This window comes from Ranitomeya variabilis, chromosome 3 (assembly GCF_051348905.1).
Source record: "Ranitomeya variabilis isolate aRanVar5 chromosome 3, aRanVar5.hap1, whole genome shotgun sequence".
Taxonomy (NCBI): domain Eukaryota; kingdom Metazoa; phylum Chordata; class Amphibia; order Anura; family Dendrobatidae; genus Ranitomeya; species Ranitomeya variabilis.
In genome coordinates, this window is record NC_135234.1 from 101,088,668 (window position 1) to 101,108,025 (window position 19,358).

Below are 19,358 nucleotides of genomic sequence, written 5' to 3' on the forward strand. Positions count from 1 at the left end.
TTATTGATAGATCGGGCGATTTTGAACGCGGCGATACCAAATATGTGTAGGTTTGATTTTTTTTTATTGATTTATTTTGATTGGGGCGAAAGGGGGGTGATTTAAACTTTTATGTTTTTTTCATTTTTTTCACATTTTTAAAAACTTTTTTTTTTCACTTTTGCCATGCTTCAATAGCCTCCATGGGAGGCTAGAAGCAGGCACAGCCCGATCGGCTCTGCTACAAAACAGCGATCATCAGATCGCTGTTATGTAGCAGAAATACAGGTGTGCTGTGAGCGCCGACCACAGGGTGGCGCTCACAGCTACCGAGGATCAGTAACCATAGAGGTCTCAAGGACCTCTATGGTTACCTTCCTGACACATCGCCGACCCCCGATCATGTGACGGGGGTCGGCGATGACGTCATATCCGGCCGCCTGGCCGGATGCGGTAGTTAAATACCGCTGTCTGCGTTTGACAGCGGCATTTAACTAGTTAATAGGTGCGGGCAGATCGCGATTCTGCCCGCGCCTATTGCGGGCACATGTCAGCTGTTCATAACAGCTGACATGTCCCGGCTTTGATGCTGGCTCACCGTGGAGCCCTGCATCAAAGCAGGGGACCTGACGTCGGACGTACTATCCCGTCCGACGTCAGGAAGGGGTTAAGTTCTAATTTAGCGAGAGGCACTTGTAATTCTTGTCTTGTTAGCAAAGTGGCTGCAAAAGTTAACTTGTGTCTGTAAGTTTATTCTTTAGGATCACATCCCCTTAGAAAAGAAGTCTAGATTTACATACAGGGAAGAGGCAACCATACCTCAGGAATGAGAGGCACAGAAATAAAGGAAAAAACTGCCAGACCCAGGAGAACATAAGCATTAGGCCAGATGAAAAAGAAGACCTGTCACTTGCCATAAATATGTATTTTTTTTACCTTGTCTAATTGCAGCTGTTCTCTTGGATCAGGCATTATTTTTCCCTTTGTTTCTGTCCCGCTCTGTTCCTGAGATGACACCCTTTTCCTTGTATGAAACTCTTGTCCTGTAAGCCAAGTGGGTGTAATTCTCAACTTTATTTCCTGAGTGTGTTCCTTAGTATCGCACCCCCTTGGCCAACAAGACTAAATTTTCATGCAAGGAAAAGTCACCCATATCTCACAAACATAGAAGTGCAGGAAAAATAAAACAATAACAGAGAAAAGAGGCACTTACACTGGATTAAGAAAGAATTACATATTTATAGCAAGTGGCAAGTCTTCTTTAATTTTACATCTGTTGTCATTTTGTTGTCCATAGTTTGTCCTGTTTGAAAAATTGGGTGATAAACAGCATAAAAAATATTTTGTCTTGAAAACCTTTTCTTTTCATAATTGGGACAAATGGCAATTAAACTGAAAGTTTACTGGGATCCCCTTTCTAAAATGATGGTGTGTTCTTCTCAAATGGCAACATCATACATAATCCACAATAAAGCGATGGATCGAGAATTTTTCAATTTACCATTGTAAGGTTTAGTTTCTACTTTTTCCTAAAAGCTTAGCAGGGGTAATCTTAGCGGGGGAAATGTACAAAACCATGACCATCGGTGTAATGGATGAACAGGCCGTATGTGCTGAGACAGGAGGTACTGCAGAGCAGCACTCCATACTGGTTTTTACCAGGTAATTCTTTTTGACATCCATATAAACTGACATGTCTTATAGACAGGATTTCTCTTCATGGGTCATTTTAGGAGAGAATGATACAACTGACTTTTTCTGTGCTATCCTTTGACTGCCAAGTGTTAAAGGGGAGTAGGTCCTGACCTCAACAGGCAAAAATGCCAAGTGTGTTGTCAGGTAACTTGTACTGAGTAAGAACAGAGACGTAGTAGAATACTGCCATCCATGAACCACTAGTTGGCTTCCAATTACATTAGAATCTGACTGGCGGATAGCATGCCAACCCAGCATTGTTATAGTTGCCATGTTTGATAAACCAACCCCCCTTGTAATTTTCATGACGAGTTTAACAAGCAGATGGCCGTGCGATGGGGGGAATCTATGAATTTAAAATGAAATATAAATAGGATTTATGTTAGAATTAGAAAACGTTGACTCAGAAGGGATTATCCATTGTCTTTAATTACCAATCTACACATCTCCTTTCAGTTGATATTGATGCATACCGGGTTGTACATATTGTTCTTATATCAGGAGTGTATGTTGTCTGTTCTCGCCTTGATCTTAGAATAGAGTGATTGGATCATCATTCATTTGAAGTCCAAAGTAAATGGATTCCAGGTGATCCTCGAGCAGCCAGATCACTTCAACGTAAATTATTAGTGCACCCAGAAGATAATTAGAGATTAATGAAAGGTTGACCCATGAGTTATTAGCAATAAGAGTTCAGTTTTCTCAGATTTAGGAGTCCTTGTGGATTTGTAAGATGTCTCCAAGTTTTCATATGTAAACAATAAAGAACATGAGGAAGTAGGCTACATTATTTCTTTATACTGGATTCTGTATAAATGTAAGATTCTATTTTCATTGTGAAGAAACATTTTGGTAATGTACTTTTTGAGTGTAAGGTACCTAACAATAGGACAGATTATTTAGAAGTTAATAATACTCTAAATAAGAAACTCTATGTGTTACAATGTGCAGATCATATTAGCAACCAGATATACTTAGTAATAAATTTATAAAGTGGGAGCTCTCTCCTACCAAGTAAAGAGTTAATTTTTGTTATAATATTGTAGCCAAATATAGGTGGAGCTTAAAGAAGCACTGCCCCATCAAAGTTTTTATCCTCTTAATAAATTGCAGTCATCATATTATATAGCACTGTGTACTTACAATTGCTCATTTTAGCTTTCTACCCAGTTAATTCTTCTCTTTGCCGTTAGGTCTATGACATCACGTGATTAAAAACAGACTAACCGAATACTTCTAAGCTATATGTAGAAACAAGAATAGTCTCTTTTCATTCCATAAGTCATCCCGCTCTTCAATTCCTGACCCAGCTGCTCTGCTCGTTCCGTGCCAGTGATTTTGCAGTGATGTAGTACTGTAGTTCTAATGATGATTCATGCAGGGAAATGATACTTCCAGCTCCTGCATAGAGCTTAGAAGGATTTAGCTAGTCAGTTTTTAATCACGTGATGTCACAGACCAAATGGAAAAGAGAAGAATCAGCTGGGTAGAAAGGTAAAATGAGCAATTGTAAGTACAAAGTGCCATATAATATTATGACAGCAATATATTAAGAGGATAAAAAATTTGATGCAAGGGCTTCTTTAAGCGTTTAAGTGATATCCAACAAAGGAAGCCAGAACAGATAACATGCAAAACGCGCGTTGGGGCTATTTTACTCTCAGTATGGCCACCCTTGTCATACCTTAACAATCACTTGCCATTAGTCAGCTGTTTTAGTGATCATTATGTACCTCTCACATCCATTGTGGCAATTATTTTGTCCTTTCATAGCTGACTACTATCATTTGCTGGTATAGCAATCAATAGCTTTTTTTCTGTGTCCATTGTGGTGACTATGATAATATAACTATATGCACTTTTTTGATTGCCTTTAGGTATTGTGTCTCTCCCTGCTTCCACCTTTTGGTTTGAAATATAGTTATGTATCCGCACTATTGCACTTTCTTCATTCTGTGATATCATTGGTCACCCAAGAACTTTTGGTTCTTTGTCATTCTTATATACTTTGTATGTCTGTCTATGTACATTATCTACCAACAAATAATAATTTTTTTGCCATAAATACTCCTTTCTTCCTTACAGCGTACATGTGGTCTTTTGGAGTGGTAGGTCACCTCTACATCCTTGTATTTAATTTATAATCTTGGATGTCAATTATTATGCCCTTAATGAATCTATTATTAATCATTCTTTAAGTTTTGCAGTAGAAGTCAGTAGTCATGTTATATTTTATCTACAGCGGATAATGGCTATAGAACATTATTAGAATATAATCAAACTTTCATTTTTATTCTTTCAAGATTATTACACTGCAAGTAGCAGAGAAGCCATCAGAAAATGACCTTCCCATCACAAGAACCACAGCAGCAGGGAACGAAGACTACTTGCCGTATGCCATTCCTCTGATCAGTCCTGGAAGCATATTCCGAAAATCAATCAAATCTACATTAGGTGGGAACAAGGATAATATTTGGGAATATTTAGCATTGTTTACACGGTTAGCATTGTTGCCGCAAAGAATCTCATTTTTTGAGGCTCTGTTCACATGTCTTTTTATGTTTTCAGCTTTCCTGTCCAGCATCCTGTGCATTTCTGTTTCAAATAGAAGTAGTGGGGTCCCAATAATTTATATGGAGTTCGTCCTTTTTCTATTTAAAATATGCTTTTATAATTTATCATATTTTGTACATGGAGCCCATTTGGCTATTTTTTTTTATATATATATTTTTATCTATCATGTGAACTAGGCACTTACAGTATATATTTATATTTTTGCTGGACATTTTTTGCTCTAATTATGTCACCTTGCACCATATAACCACTTTTGAACTATTCATATATTTCCAAAAGAGATTCAATACTTATTTATGTATTGTTCTGCTCTTTGTAGGACTATGATCCACATCAATTAACAAGTGGCATGCTTGTTTTGTGAACCTAGCATTGTTTTTATTATTAATCTTTTATACCAAACATGCGGGTCCATATTCCTATCATATGATTTCATCAATTTAATATTTAATCCTGTGCAATACCTTTTTGTTACCTACAATCCTTGGGGACATTCGGTTATTCTGTCCACATTCCTTTTAACGTTTTTTTTAATCATGTTTGTCTAAATTGTGAATAAAGCTTTTTTGTAATTACAAGTATGGGTATTTATGCTTTCTCTTCTTTTCAGATTTGTGTACTACTTGGGAGTTACCCTTCCATATATTGATTGTTTTAGCCCTTTCTTTGGATATATTTGCAGAACAAGTCGCATTTCTTTAATGTGATAATGATTCTATTGTTTTGTGAAACTCACTTCTGTATTGAAAGATGAGTGACGCTGATGACATTGCATCTGTACTTACCTGCCAGCATATATACATACCCGTGTCCTATTCTAATGCATTGGAAGTTATTTTCCACATGTTCTATTGTAACAAATTGAACAGCTGCAGAATACCTGCCGATTGTGCACATGTCTTGGTGTCAGGGCCCTCACCCTCCATGTGGAAGCGAGCAGCGCCAGTCAACACCTGTTTCTCTTTTTTGTGCATGTCAGCACCATTAAGGCGATACCAAATTTTTATTTTAGTCTTACGTTTTATAACTTTTACAAAACAAAAACATCTTCTTTTTTTGTGAAGCTAAGTGTAGTTTCATTGGTAACAATTTTTTGGTGCACAAAGGCATACATCAAAATCATGGGACCTCATAGCAAAAGTCCTAAGTCCTTACCCTTAAAAAAACATGGGAGAAGTGTGTTGGCTTATGTCTAGGTATGAGCAAACATACTCTGTAATACTTGGATATCTCTCGAGTATCTGGGTGCTCGGAAGTGCTCAGCACTTGATGAGCATCGGGCGGTGCTCGGATTTGAACACTTGAATCCCCACACTGCATGCTTGGTGCCTGTTACACAGCCAATACGCATGCGGGATGCGGGGATTGCTTCATTGTGCAAAGCCTTTATGAGTGTAGGAGTACATTAACTACACATTCTTAATATTTGAATGATGCCTGCAAATTGTTGCCTACAAGGGTCTATCAATGACTGAATGACCCTCCTCATATTCTTTTCCTGGCTTTGCACTGTGTGCAAAACTTTTATGAGTGTGCCTCAACTACACTTTCTTATTTTTTTTATGAGGCACTCCATTTGGTGTCTTCAAGGGTATATGGATGACCCTCCTTAAAAAATTTTCTGGCTTTGCACTGTGTGCAGAGCCTTTATGAGTGTAGGAGCACTACAACTACACTATCTTAATATTTGAATGAAGCACTATAGTTGATGCCTTCAAGGGTGTATGGATGACCCTGCTTGTAATTTTTGGCAGGCTTTGCACTGTGTGCATAGCCTTATGAGTCTAGGAGTACCACTTTTTTGACAGTAGGAGTACCATAACTAAACTTTGTTTACAATATTTGAATGAGGCACTCAAGATGGTGCCTTAAACAGTGTATGGATGACCCTGTTTGTAATTTTTGGCATGCTTTGCACTTAGTGCATAGCCTTTATGAATCTAGGAGTACCACTACATGAAAATTTAACAGAATGTGTATGAAGCCCTCCTTTATGTCTAATACAGGGTGTGTCTGAATTCCTCCTCCTTCTAATTTTTGGCAGATATTGCTCCCTTCACAAATTACACTGAAATGTCCGATTTTTAAATGAAATATTCAATTTTGGCATACTTAAATTATTATTATTTTTATTTTATTTTAAATTTTGTCATTATATAGGAAAGATTGACTCTTAATATTGTTTTTTTCCTGAAAACTCCAATTTCTCTTTGGTTTTGAATGTTTTATTGTCAGTCCTTAAAGTGCAGTAGAAATGTGACATCATCGTTCTCACCAGCTATCTGGGAGTCTGAGATGCTTCCAGGGGTCTTCCCCATGCTGTTCTCCTTACATTCAGCACTTTTTCCATCCATTTCAACATTTTTACTGCCCACCACCCAGATCTCCTTGTAGGGTCTGCCTAAAAAATGCTCAGATTTTCCGTTGACTCCCATTATATCATTATTTGAAACGGTCATCCCTAGTTCTGGTACATATGTGCAGTCACAGAAGGACACCACCTTTTATATACAGGGAGAAAGACATGTATTGCAGATTATGAATAGTAATTTTGCTCCTACTAAAGCACCTTAGTGTTTTCACCCACTAACATACCGCTGTCATGGTCCACAAAGAGTATGATTCCCTCCAAAAATGCCTCCTCTATATACATTATGATAGCCCCATAGTGAATTCCCTCCACACAAATGTACAAAAACACCAATTCTGATAATATTTTTATTTTTTAAGACATTAATTTTGCAGGAATAATAATACCATGTTATATCATGGACAGTACCAAATGCAGTCAATGTTATATATTTTTCCATAATAAAGTATTTTTTATTATAAAAAATAACATTTGCATTTTTTGCTCGGATTTTTGCTTTTCTATCATTTAAAAATATTTGTTTACATCATTTATGCACGGTGACTTGAACATGCGATCTATGATCGCTGACTTATGTAGAGCAGTGTATTATGCTGACAGCCAACATATTGGGACAAGAAAGCTTTTTCTCATATGATTCAAGATCCTTGCATAATCAATGCGACATTGATGAATCTAGATACGTAGATCAGTATTGCATATGATTTGGTAATTTGCAGAAAACTTATCAGCGTGGCATAATAAATGTGTCACGCGCCCTTTTTTGCCTTCTATGCCACTTCTTGGTTGGCTTACATTTACATCAGAGAGCAGCAATTACAATTGAATCACTATGTACTACATACATCACTGCATGGCTTTTATGACTTGCACCTACATTGAAATTCTGCTTATATTTTCACAATTGCACTGATTGTACACTTATGATTTTTGCAGGTACCAAAGGAGATAATAATGAAGAAAAAAAGACACGAGGTAACATATTGATTTCTGTGTTTTTTTACATTACAAAACATTTGTATTGAAACAAATTTTTCATTCATTGGCCAAGTTAAATAATTTGCAGATATACTAGGAAATTAAGTTTCAGTCCACACTTTGTAGTTGTAATTTGCTATTACTTCAGCAGTTTTTCAAATTATGAATGCCATCTCATTCACTTTTGTAGTCTAAAAAATTTCCTGTTGATTGGTGGTGTCCGGTCCTGAGATCCACATCGGTCTCTCAACAGATTGCTTAGAAGCGCCAAGCTCATGAGGCAGATGTCCACAGCTCCTCTCTATTAAAGCCATACTCCAATCTGTGCTCAGTAGGAACTTTTCTGCCTCCTAATCTGCACACTTCTGAGTAGTCTTTCGAACGATTGGTGGGGGTCTCAGCATCTAGCCCCCACATATGTACAGTGAATTTAAATTTAAAACTTTAGTTTCACTTTAACAAAGAAGTTTATTTTTTTTCTGTAAAACATATTTTATAACATTTTTGTTGTTTACATTTTGATCATGTAATTTATAACATCTGCTTAATTTAAAACAGGTTTGCCTGGAATACCAGGACCACCTGGATCAATTGGGCCTGTGGGTTTACCTGGATCAAAGGGAGACCGTGGAGAAGCGGGAAAAGTTGGCCCTGCTGGTCCCCCAGGTAACTGATATTCTCCAGACTATATTTCTTTTACTTACAACAGCAGATTGATGCAATGGGAACAGGGGCACACAGATTGTAGCTTAGTGGTTAATATGAAAGACACAGGAGGTCAAAGGTAATGAAGGGGTAAATATTGACACTCCTACATTAGTTATTAGCCTATGGCCATCCCAGTATAATAGGATGGGTTAATAACTAATGTTATTTAAAGAGAAGCTGTCATCACGTTTTATACCAAAATCTAATGGCATGTATGTAAAGGTGCTTTAACCCCTTAACCCCTGGAGGTATTTTCACTCTTGCGTTTTTGTTTTTCGCTCCCCTTCTTCCCTTCCCAGAGCCATAACTTTTTTATTTTTCCATCAATATGGCCGTGTGATGGCTTGTTTTTTGCAGGATGAGTTGTACTTTTGAACATCACCATTGATTTTACCATGTCATGTACTAGAAAATGGGAAAAAAATCCAAGTGCGGTGAAATTGCAAAAAAAGTGCAATCGCACACTTGTTTTTCGATTGGTTTTTTTACTAGCTTCACTAAATGCTAAAACTGACCTGCCATTATGATTCTCTAGGTTATTATGAGTTCATAGACACCAAATATGACTAGGTTCTATTTTATCTAAGTGGTGAAAAACAATTCCAAACTTTGTTGAAAAAAAGAAATTGCACCATTTTCCAATAGCCACAGGGTCTCCATTTTTCGTGATCTCGGGTTGGGTGACGGCTTATTTTTTGCGTGCCGAGCTGACGTTTCTAATTATACCATTTTGGTGCAGATGCAATATTTTGATCACCAGTTATTGCATTTTAATGCAATGTCACGGTGACCAGAAAAACGCAATTCTGGCGTTTTTACTTTTTTTCTCGCTACGCTGTTTAGCGATCAGGTTAATCCTTTTTTTATTGATAGATCGAGCGATTCTGAATGCGACTATACCAAATATGTGTATGTTTGATTTTTTTTATTGTTTTATTTTGAATGGGGTAAAAATAGAGAGCAGAGTACTACCATAATATGCACACCACAGCAATAATAGTATAAGAAAAAAATCCACTTTATTGGTACATAGTTAAAACATAATTAAAACAAACACATCACTGTTACCATCCCCGGCAAATATCATAATCCCCAATATACAACCTGGTACACAATAGTACATATATAGAACATATATATATATATGCATATGAAATATCCTTCTCCCTTAATGGCTCATGGGGTATCTAGGGTAAACCATCCATATAGAAAAGACAAAACTGGCATGAAATAAGCAGTATAGAAGGGGTGCCAGTAATATGGCAAACACCCAATCACCAATAGCAACCCAAGTACCTACGACCACCAATATGATCCATATATGTACGATGGAAGGAGAAAAATAGAGGAAATATAAATCTGAAACACAAGCAGGCTTGATGACCCGGGACGGAACACAGGCAATGGCCCAAAGGGGGGTGATTTGAACTTTTATTTTTTTCATATTTTTAATAACATTTTATTTAACTTTTGGCATGCTTCAATAGTCTCCATGGGAGACTAGAAGCTGCCACAACCCGATCGGCTCTGCTACATAGAGGCGATGATCAGATTGCCTCTATGTAGTAGAATTACGGTATTCACTTGCTATGAGCGCCGACCACCGGGTGGCGCTCACAGCAAGCCGGCAATGACAACCAACCAGTGACCCGCGATCACATGACGAGGGTCATCGGTGTGTGGATTTCTGGCCCAATGGCCGGAAGTGCGAGTTAAATGCTGCTGTCAGCATTTGACAGGGGCATTTAATGGATTAATAGTCGCGGGTGAATCGTCATTCCACCCGTGGCTTTTCCGGGCACATATCAGCTGTTCAAAACAGCTGACATGTACCAGGAAAGATATGGGCTCACTGCCGGAACCCACATCAAAGGAAGGAAGTCCGACATCTGCGTAAGGGTACTGTCACACAGTACCATTTTGATCGCTACGACGGTACGATTCGTGACGTTCTAGCGATATCGTTACGATATCGCAGTGTCTGACACGCAGCAGCGATCAGGGATCCTGCTGAGAATCGTACGTCGTAGCAGATCGTATGGAACTTTCTTTCGTCGCTTGATCACCCGCTGACATCGCTGGATCGTTGTGTGTGACAGCGATCCAGCGATGTGTTCGCTTGTAACCAGGGTAAACATCGGGTAACTAAGCGCAGGGCCGCGCTTAGTAACCCGATGTTTACCCTGGTTACCAGCGTAAACGTAAAAAAAACAAACAGTACATACTTACATTCCGGTGTCTGTCCCCGGCGTCTCAACTTCTCTCCACTGTGTGAGCGTCTGCCAGCCGGAAAGCGAGCACAGCGGTGACGTCTGACGTCACCGCTGTGCTTTCCGGCTATGGCGCTTACACAGTGGAGAGAAGCAGAACGCCGGGGACAGACACCGGAATGTAAGTATGTACTGTTTGTTTTTTTTACGTTTACGCTGGTAACCAGGGTAAACATCGGGTTACTAAGCGCGGCCCTGCGCTTAGTTACCCGATGTTTACCCTGGTTACCGGGGACTTCGGCATTGCTCCAGCGCCGTGATTGCAACGTGTGACCGCAGTCTACGACGCTGGAGCGATAATCATACGATCGCTGCGACGTCACGGATCGTGCCGTCGTAGCGATTAAAATGGTACTGTGTGACAGTACCCTAAATGTATGCCCGATGTTGGAAAGGGGTTAAGGGTTGTCAGGTCATAAATTACAATTCCACAATTACAATGCTTTCATTCTATGTGACTACAGACTTGTGAATCCTCACATCGTGCACACTGCACGCTGTAAGGATTCTCCAGTGCCGGCGCCGGGTCATGTGACCTCAAGGATGCGATATGCATACTCCAGCAGAAAAACAGAGTACAGAATGACAAGCTAGGTAGTGAGCATGAAGGGGGGCTCAGTGCCACTGCTGTGGGCCAGTTCTGACTTCTCACCCTGAAACCCCTTCTAAATGAATATTTTTCCCATGTGTCTTTTTCTGTTGTGCATGCTATACACTTGCTTGCAGGCTGAAAGCCTCTGCTACATTTGTGTCTCTGAGACAAGGATTAGTAACACACACACCAGGAGACCTTGGGTCCGGTTCAACAGGTTGGTTTTACTATAAAGTTCAGGTACATTTGGCTGCGGCATACAGTATGGGGCAGAACTCCCTCTGGTTAATGTTCCCATAAAGCAATACACAAGGTCCTGCCTCCGGTCTGCCCAAAACTGTTCCTACCTCATCAGCTGCTGTTAGCACTAGGGACTCCCCGTCCTGCAATCCAGCTTTCCTGGGGCTCACCACCATTTCCTCTTCCTCTTCCTCTTAGGAGAGATTGAGACATGGACTCCAATGCCTCTTCAGGGCCTTAGACCATGAACTGTCCATGGATCTAAGCTAGACTCTCTGTGTGCCCTCCTGCTGTTTGGCAGCTTGGTACTGTTAGCGCCCATCACAGTTGTAGAAAACTAGAATTAAACATTACATACATTAAAGTTCAAACTTAAGGTAACAGTCCAAACCACTCTATTCATCTCCCGTGTATGATGTCTTCCTCCTCTATTGTTTGCGGATTGTCCTGACCCCGGTCCCACTGTGATGGGAGTGATCAAGTCTCTTTAACTGGGGAAATTAGCTCAATGCAGCAACCAGCTGCAAACTGGAACAACTGTGGAGGAACTCCATTTGCAGTTGGAGCCTCCTGGGTCCGTCTAACCCGACTTCAGCATAAAGCCTTCAGGCATCCTCCTTTCAGTGTTGTTGCTAGCTTTTCTTCCATTCCTGAAACATGGGTTCACATGATATGTTGCGGTGCTAGTGAGTGATGGTGCTGTTTCTCAAATTCTGCCTCCTCCCACTTTTCCACGTCTTCGCTGGTCACGCACCAGCCTTTACAGAAGTGAACCTTCTCACCTACATAGAGGCTATGTACAGTAGGCGGTATGGCAGAGTGTCTCTTATACCATGGTCCAATTCACATACATCTCACCTACAGTTCCCATTTCCATAATAAAGCTGAAGCCTTTTATGTAATTGAAATCAGCCACTGGGCCTTTGGTGCATTGATTCTCAAGCAAGGTTCGCTTCCGGCCTTCTAGTCACTCCCGAGCCAGGGTATCGGCTCTCATCCTTTACTCCATGATAACAGGCATCTCGCATAGCCAAAGGATAACCTTGGATGTCGGCCTCATAGGTGTTAGGGGGTCCCACCTTCCCTTGTGCCAATTGATCTTCTTGGGTCAAGTCCATTTTGGAGGAATGGGGGCAGGTGGCAGAGCTTCTTTCTCTCTCAGCTACTTCTCCCATAGGACACTCACTTTCTTCCAGGGGCAGTGCGGTCGGCCTAGCAGGAACTGACTGACCTGGTATGGGAGCATTCTCCAAAGCTGGCATCTGGTTCTCTGCAGGCATCCGGCTCCAGTAGAGTAGTCAAGTAGAGTTGAACATGCGGCTCATCGATGGAGTAACATCTCGGCATCTGTTACGAGCCTCTGTTCTAAGCAAAACAACGCCTGCCAGTCACTTCCGCCACGCTTCCCGCCCGATTGACTGGTTGATCTAATGACACGACTACCACCTCCGCTGTCACTCTTAAAACACCACCTCTGGACATGTCATCTCTCCTCATTATCTCTTACCCTGTAAGCCGCCACACTTACTGGATCGTGCCTCCTTCCACGCTGCTCCACATTTTCTGGGTTGGAACTTGTTTCCTGCACACATCCTCCTTGAGTTTTAACACTCCAGTGGGCTGGACACTTCATCTTCATGCCTTCAGTCACCATCCACTGGGAGGAACCTCTCCACTTTGGACCACCAGCCGATGCCATCTTGGGACTCATGCTGCCATCTGTCATCTTGGGATTTGTGTCGTCGTCTGCCATCTTGGAGCTCATATGCCGCTCTCCGCCATCTTGTTCACCTTAAAGGTAGCAAGTTCTATGTTTTCATTTTCCTTAGTTGCAAGGGTCTGACACTGCTCACAGATCTACTTGAAGAGAGGCTCAGAGCCCATGTTGTGGGTTGGTTCTGATTTCTCTACATTCTGAAACCCTTCCTCTAAATGGATATTTTTCCCATGTGTGTTGTGCTGCACGTTGCTATATCTGTGTCTCTGGGACCGGGATTAGTTACACATATATCAGGAGACCTTCAGTCTGGTTCAATAGGTTTGATTTTACTGTAAAGCTCAGGTACATTCAGCTGCGGCATACAGTATGGGGCAAAGCCCCCTCCAGTTGATGTTGCCATAAAACAGAATACTTCAAGGTCCTGCCTCTGGTGTACCAGACTGTCCCCACCTCAACAGCAACTATTGACACTAGAGACTCCCTGTCTGGCAATCCAGATTTCCAGAGGCCCACCACCGTATCCTCTTGCTCTTCCCCAACCAGCCCCTTCCCCTTAAGAAAGAATGAGACATGGACTCCAATGCCTCTTCCGGGCCATATGCCATGGACTATCCAGGGATTTACGCTAGGCTCTCTATGCGCCCTCCTGCTGTTTGTCTGCTTGGTACTGTTAGGGCCCATCGCAGCTTGTACTTGAACTTGAACCTGCCATTAATTCTATTTGAGACTCTCACTCCTCACTCTACTGTCCTCATCAGGAAGTGCTTCTGCTTTTTGTGTGTTCTAACTCCTCCCCATATGTAGGATATTCCCAAACATTTAATTGTTTCTTAACCCCATATGTACTAAATATATCCCTACAGTCTTTCACTGGCTTTCCTATGGACAGCCCCCGAATCCCCAAGGGATGGCCTTGAGGTAAAACCTGCAGGAAACCAAAACAGACCATCCATAAGGATATAATGCACATTTTTATATATAAAACAACCATAATAAAATTATTTGCAATATATTTCTATCTTGCCATGGTGTTCTTCTTGAGCACCGCTCACCCTCTTACAATCACACTGCCCAGCAATGATGTTACTGCTGTCTTCCTCTCTTATAGAGTCTTAAGCCCCCGTCACACTAAGCGAGGTCGCTAGCGAGATCGCTGCTGAGTCACAAGTTTTGTGACGCAACAGCGACCTCAGCAGCGATCTCGCTATGTTTGACACGTAGCAGCAACCAGGCCCCTGCTGTGAGATCGCTGGTCGTGTCAGAATGGCCTGGACCTTTTTTTGATCGTTGAGGTCCGCTGGGTAGCACACATGGCTGTGTTTGACACCTTACCAACGACCTCGTTGACGACTCAGACACCGACACATAGGCGTGCATTTGCGTTGCCTTTTCCGCACCCCTCCGCTCCTATTGGTGGTCGCTACTGCGTTCTGATTGGCGGTCATGCCTTCAACAGAAGGCGACATGTGTCGCCTCATAAGGCAAGGCCGCCACCAATCAGAACGCAGTAGCGACCACCAATCGGAACTGAATGGGCGCGGAAAAGGCAACGCAAATGCACGCCTGTGTGACTACAACGTCACACAGGACGTCCCTCATCGAGGTCTGAATCGTCATAATAGCTGCCATGTGACAGGGTCACAACGACCAACGACATCGTTGTACAGGTCGCTACAGGTCGCCGCATCGCTGCTGCGTCGTTGGGAAGATCTGTTTGACATCTCACCAGCGACCACATAGCGACGCAGCAACGATCCCTGACAGGTCGTATCATTGTCGGGATCGCTTTAGCGTCGCTAAGTGTGACGGGGCCTTTAGCGACTATGTCTGACAGTGGAGATAGACATTGCTGGACCATGCCAGGTGAGTATCTGACAACAGCCCTTCTTTCTGATAACACCACTGGGCATTGACTTATAATAGCAGTCAAAATTTTGTACACTCTTGTTCACGCATTGGATTTTGCTTGCTCTCCTTAGTATATGCACAAGGTATAGTCAGACTCAAGAAAGCAAAACTACAAAGGAACACAAATGGAGACAAGGAGTAAAGAGACATATGAAAGAAACTAGAATATGTATTAAACCTTAGATTCCTCAAAATATGCCCATTTAACTCTGATGACAGCATTACACCCCCTTGGAGTTCTGTCAAGCAGTTTCATCACATTCTGGATTTTTTACACGTTTCTTTACTCTTTGTTTCCATATATGCTCCTTTGTCGTTTTATTGCCTTCAGTCTAAATCAACAATGTGCTCATTCAAATAAGAGAAAGGAAAACCATTGCATTGCATGAACAGGTGTGTCCAATTTTTGACTGGTACTGTATTCCTGGTGAGCAGGATTGGGTGTTGTAATTCAAAATGTCTGATCCTCATTGCCTCTGGCATCCAATGTTGTGGAAGAGTCAGGAAACTCCCATACACATTTTATGGTCTGTTGATCACAGGTTTGAAATATGTAACCCTTTCACGACATGCGCCGTACATGTTCTGCACATGTTGTGTCTCTCCCTTTGATGTGGTCTCCGGCAGTGAGCCCACATGTTTTGAACAGCTGACATGTGCCCAGAACAGCACGCAGGTGGAATTGTGATCCACCCGTGGCTGTTAACTCATTAAATGCCGCTTCAGGCCATTGAGCCACAAAACTACCCATCGGTGACCCTCGTCACATGATCGTGGGTCACCGATGGGTCGGCATGACAACTTGAGGTCTCCAGCTGACCTCTATGGCTGTCAATACCAGATTGCTATGAGCGCCGCCCGGTGGTCGGCGCTCATAGCAAGTCAGCAATTCTGCTACATACAGGTGATCTGTTCATCTCCTGTATGTAGAGGAGCCAATCGGGTTATGGCAACTTCTGGTCTCATGGAGACTATTGAAGCATGCCAAAAGAAAAAAAAATGTTTTTAAAAATATATAAAAAATATATATAAAAATTCAAATCACCCCCCTTTTGCCCCATTCAAAATAAAAAAAAACAGAAACAAATATACACATATTTGGTATTGCCAAGTTGAGAATCGCCCGATCTATCAATACAAAAAAAGGATTAACCTGATCTCTAAACGGCGTCCTTTTAATTAATATATATTTGAATAACAATAAGTTCCACAATTGGATGTGTTAAAAAAAATGTTCTTATGCGGAGATAATCTTATAAATGTACCTCTGCTGTTTACTGCGCAATGGCAACATCTAATCATGCACAGACAGGACAGCATGGGATCGTAGCAGATTTTTTCTGAGGAGGTAAAATATTTCACTGCCTGTAAGCAATGTTTTACCCGAAAGAAAGAATAATTTGCTATCCCGTGCTGTCTTGTCTGAATACTTTCTTTTGCTTCCTCCTCTGCTTAGGAGCTGTACATTCAGACCATCACCAGTGATGCCAGTCCAGAGGGGTGGGCAGAAATATGGGGGGGAAGGGTGAATATTAATTTACATTTTACATATGCTTGACTTTCTGGCTCGAGACAATAAATTTGTCTGGGACGTGCAGGAACACAACAGAGCCACGTAGAGTAATAAAAGTTACATAACCTAAAAGGGCTGCCCAAGCCCTATTTCAAAAATCATTCGACAGATTCGCTTTAAAAAATAATTAAATAATTATATTTTCAATATTATTTTCCATTATGGCAGGACCTATTGGACTTCAAGGGCCAAAAGGAGAGACTGGAAATCCAGGACTGCCAGGTCCTCCAGGGCCACCTGGACCACCTGGGGCTCCTATCTCTTTACCAGAGGGTGTTCTTTACTCTTTACAGCCTAATTCCGATAGAGAAAGTGAGTATTTGAGTGCTTTTACTACAAAGGTTTTATAACGAACCTCACTAATTATTGGTTTATGCATATGTTTAGTTCTTTATATTTGACTTACCGATACATGTTTTAATGCAAATTCTCTCTTAGATGGGGAACCACATTTGATATCCACTATAACAGATACAATAATGTCTGGACTTCCAGGACCTCGTGGCCCACAAGGGCCTATTGGCCCCTCTGGTAAATTAATTGATTAATCATTGCTATTATTACCTCTGTCATCTTATTTAATTTCTGACAGTTATCAGGCATTTTGATTCACACTGATTTTAAAAGCAGAAAAAAATTCATATACGAAACATGACAATTTGCAATTTGTCCCATTTTGGACTTTCAGGGCCAAGAGGACTTGCTGGGCCAATAGGCAATCCAGGGCAACAGGTGAGGAAACTAAGATAAATCCCTCTCTGGTATGTGAAGTTGACTTCTCATGTAAGTTGGATCTAGGAAGACAACAACTCTTAGGCCGGCATCACACTCAGCGTAGGAAAATACGGTCCGTATTTTACGGCCTTAATACGCAGAAATGTTCCAAAATTAGTGATCCGTAAGTCATCCGTAGGCAGGGTGTGTCAGCGTATTTTGCACATGGCATCCTCCGTATGTTTTCCGTATGGCATCCGTACTGCGATATTTTCTCGCAGGCTTGCAAAACTGACATCTAATGGATTTATGTGCTCAAATGTTCATTAAAACATATATACAGTATGTATATATATATATATATGTCATTGAGACACATATATATATATATTCTGTATTTATATTTAATTCAGCGCGAGATATGTGAAAAGCCGGTAATTCAATTGCCGGCTTTTTCTTTCTCCTTCACAAACCCGACAGGATATGAGACGTGGTGTACATACAGTAAACTATCTCATATCCCCTTTTTTTTTGCATATTCCACACTACTAATGTTAGTAGTGTGTATGTGCAAAATGTGGGCACTCTAGCTTGTAAAATAAAGGGTTAAATGGCGGAAATAATTGGCGTGGGCTCCCACGCAATTTTCTCCACCAGAGTGGTAAAGCCAGTGACTGAGGGCAGATATTACTAGCCTAGAAAGGGTCCATGGTTATTGGCCCCCCCTGGCTACAAATATCTGCCCCCAGCCACCCCAGAAAAGGCACATCTGGAAGATGCGCCTATTCTGGCACTTGGCCTCTCTCTTCCCATTACCGTGTAGCGGTGGGATATGGGGTAATGAAGGGTTAATGTCACCTTGCTATTGTAAGGTGACATTGAGCCAGATTAATAATAGAGAGGCGTCAATTATGACACCTATCCATTATTAATCCAATAGAATGAAATGGTTAATAAAACACACACACATTTTTTAAAAGTATTTTAATGAAATAAAGACACAAGTTGTTGTAATATTTTATTATACTGGTAATCCACCTGATGACCCTCATCCTGTAACAAAGGAAAAATAAAATCTCAACAATATCTCATACCTTCCGTCGCTCAGGTCAAGTCCCACGAAGTAAATCCATCTGAAGGGGTTAAATCATTTTACAGCCAGGAGCTGTGCTAAAGCAGTGCTCATGGCTGTAAAACCCCCGGGAATGAATGGATTGCAGGGGAATGACCTGTAGTTACCTTGAGTTGCGGTGAGGCGCCCTCTGCTGGATGTCCTCATGAACTGGAGCCTGGTAAAAGTTCCCACGCTCGAGTTCATATGAGGACATCCAGCAGAGGGCACCTCACCGCGACTCAAGGTAACTACAGGTCACCCTGCTTTCCATTCATTCCACGGGGTTTTTACCGGCACGGGCACTGCTTTAGCAGAGCTCCTGGCTGTAAAATGATTTAACCCCTTCAGATGGATTTACTTCGTGGGACTTGACCTGAGCGACGGAAGGTATGAGATATTGTTGTTTTTTTATTTTTCCTTTGTTACAGAATGAGGGTCTTCAGGTGGATTACCAGTATAATAAAATATTACAACAACCTGTGTCTTTATTTCATTAAAATACTTGTAAATAATGTGTGTGTGTTATATTAACCATTTCGTACTATTGGATTAATAATGGATAGGTGTCATAATTGACGCCTCTCCATTATTAATCTGGCTTAATGTCACCTTACAATATCCCACCTCTACACGGGAATGGGAAGAGAGAGGCCAAGTGCCAAAATAGGCGCATCTTCCAGATGTGCCTTTTCTGGGGTGGCTGGGGGCAGATGTTTGTAGCCAGGGGGGGCCAATAACCATGGACCCTCTCTAGGCTATTAATATCTGCCCTCAGTCACTGGCTTTACCACTCTGGCGGAGAAAATTGCGCGGAAGCCCACGCCAATTTTTTCCGCGATTTAACCCTTTATTTTACAAGCTACAGTGCCCAAATTTTGCACATACACACTAATAACATTAGTAGTGTGGAATATGCAAAAAA

At 41.4% G+C, this 19,358-nt stretch overlaps 1 protein-coding gene across 1 annotated transcript in view; it reads left to right on the plus strand.

The window, feature by feature from the left end:
- COL26A1 (collagen type XXVI alpha 1 chain) overlaps positions 1-19,358 on the plus strand; it is a 602,598-nt gene that overhangs the window by 570,936 nt on the left and 12,304 nt on the right. Inside the window, exons 5-10 of the mRNA XM_077294430.1 lie at positions 3,978-4,128; positions 7,556-7,594; positions 8,156-8,263; positions 16,777-16,920; positions 17,047-17,139; positions 17,297-17,340. Of these exons, the coding sequence (XP_077150545.1) occupies positions 3,978-4,128; positions 7,556-7,594; positions 8,156-8,263; positions 16,777-16,920; positions 17,047-17,139; positions 17,297-17,340 (579 nt within the window). The remainder of the gene's footprint in view (positions 1-3,977; positions 4,129-7,555; positions 7,595-8,155; positions 8,264-16,776; positions 16,921-17,046; positions 17,140-17,296; positions 17,341-19,358) is intronic.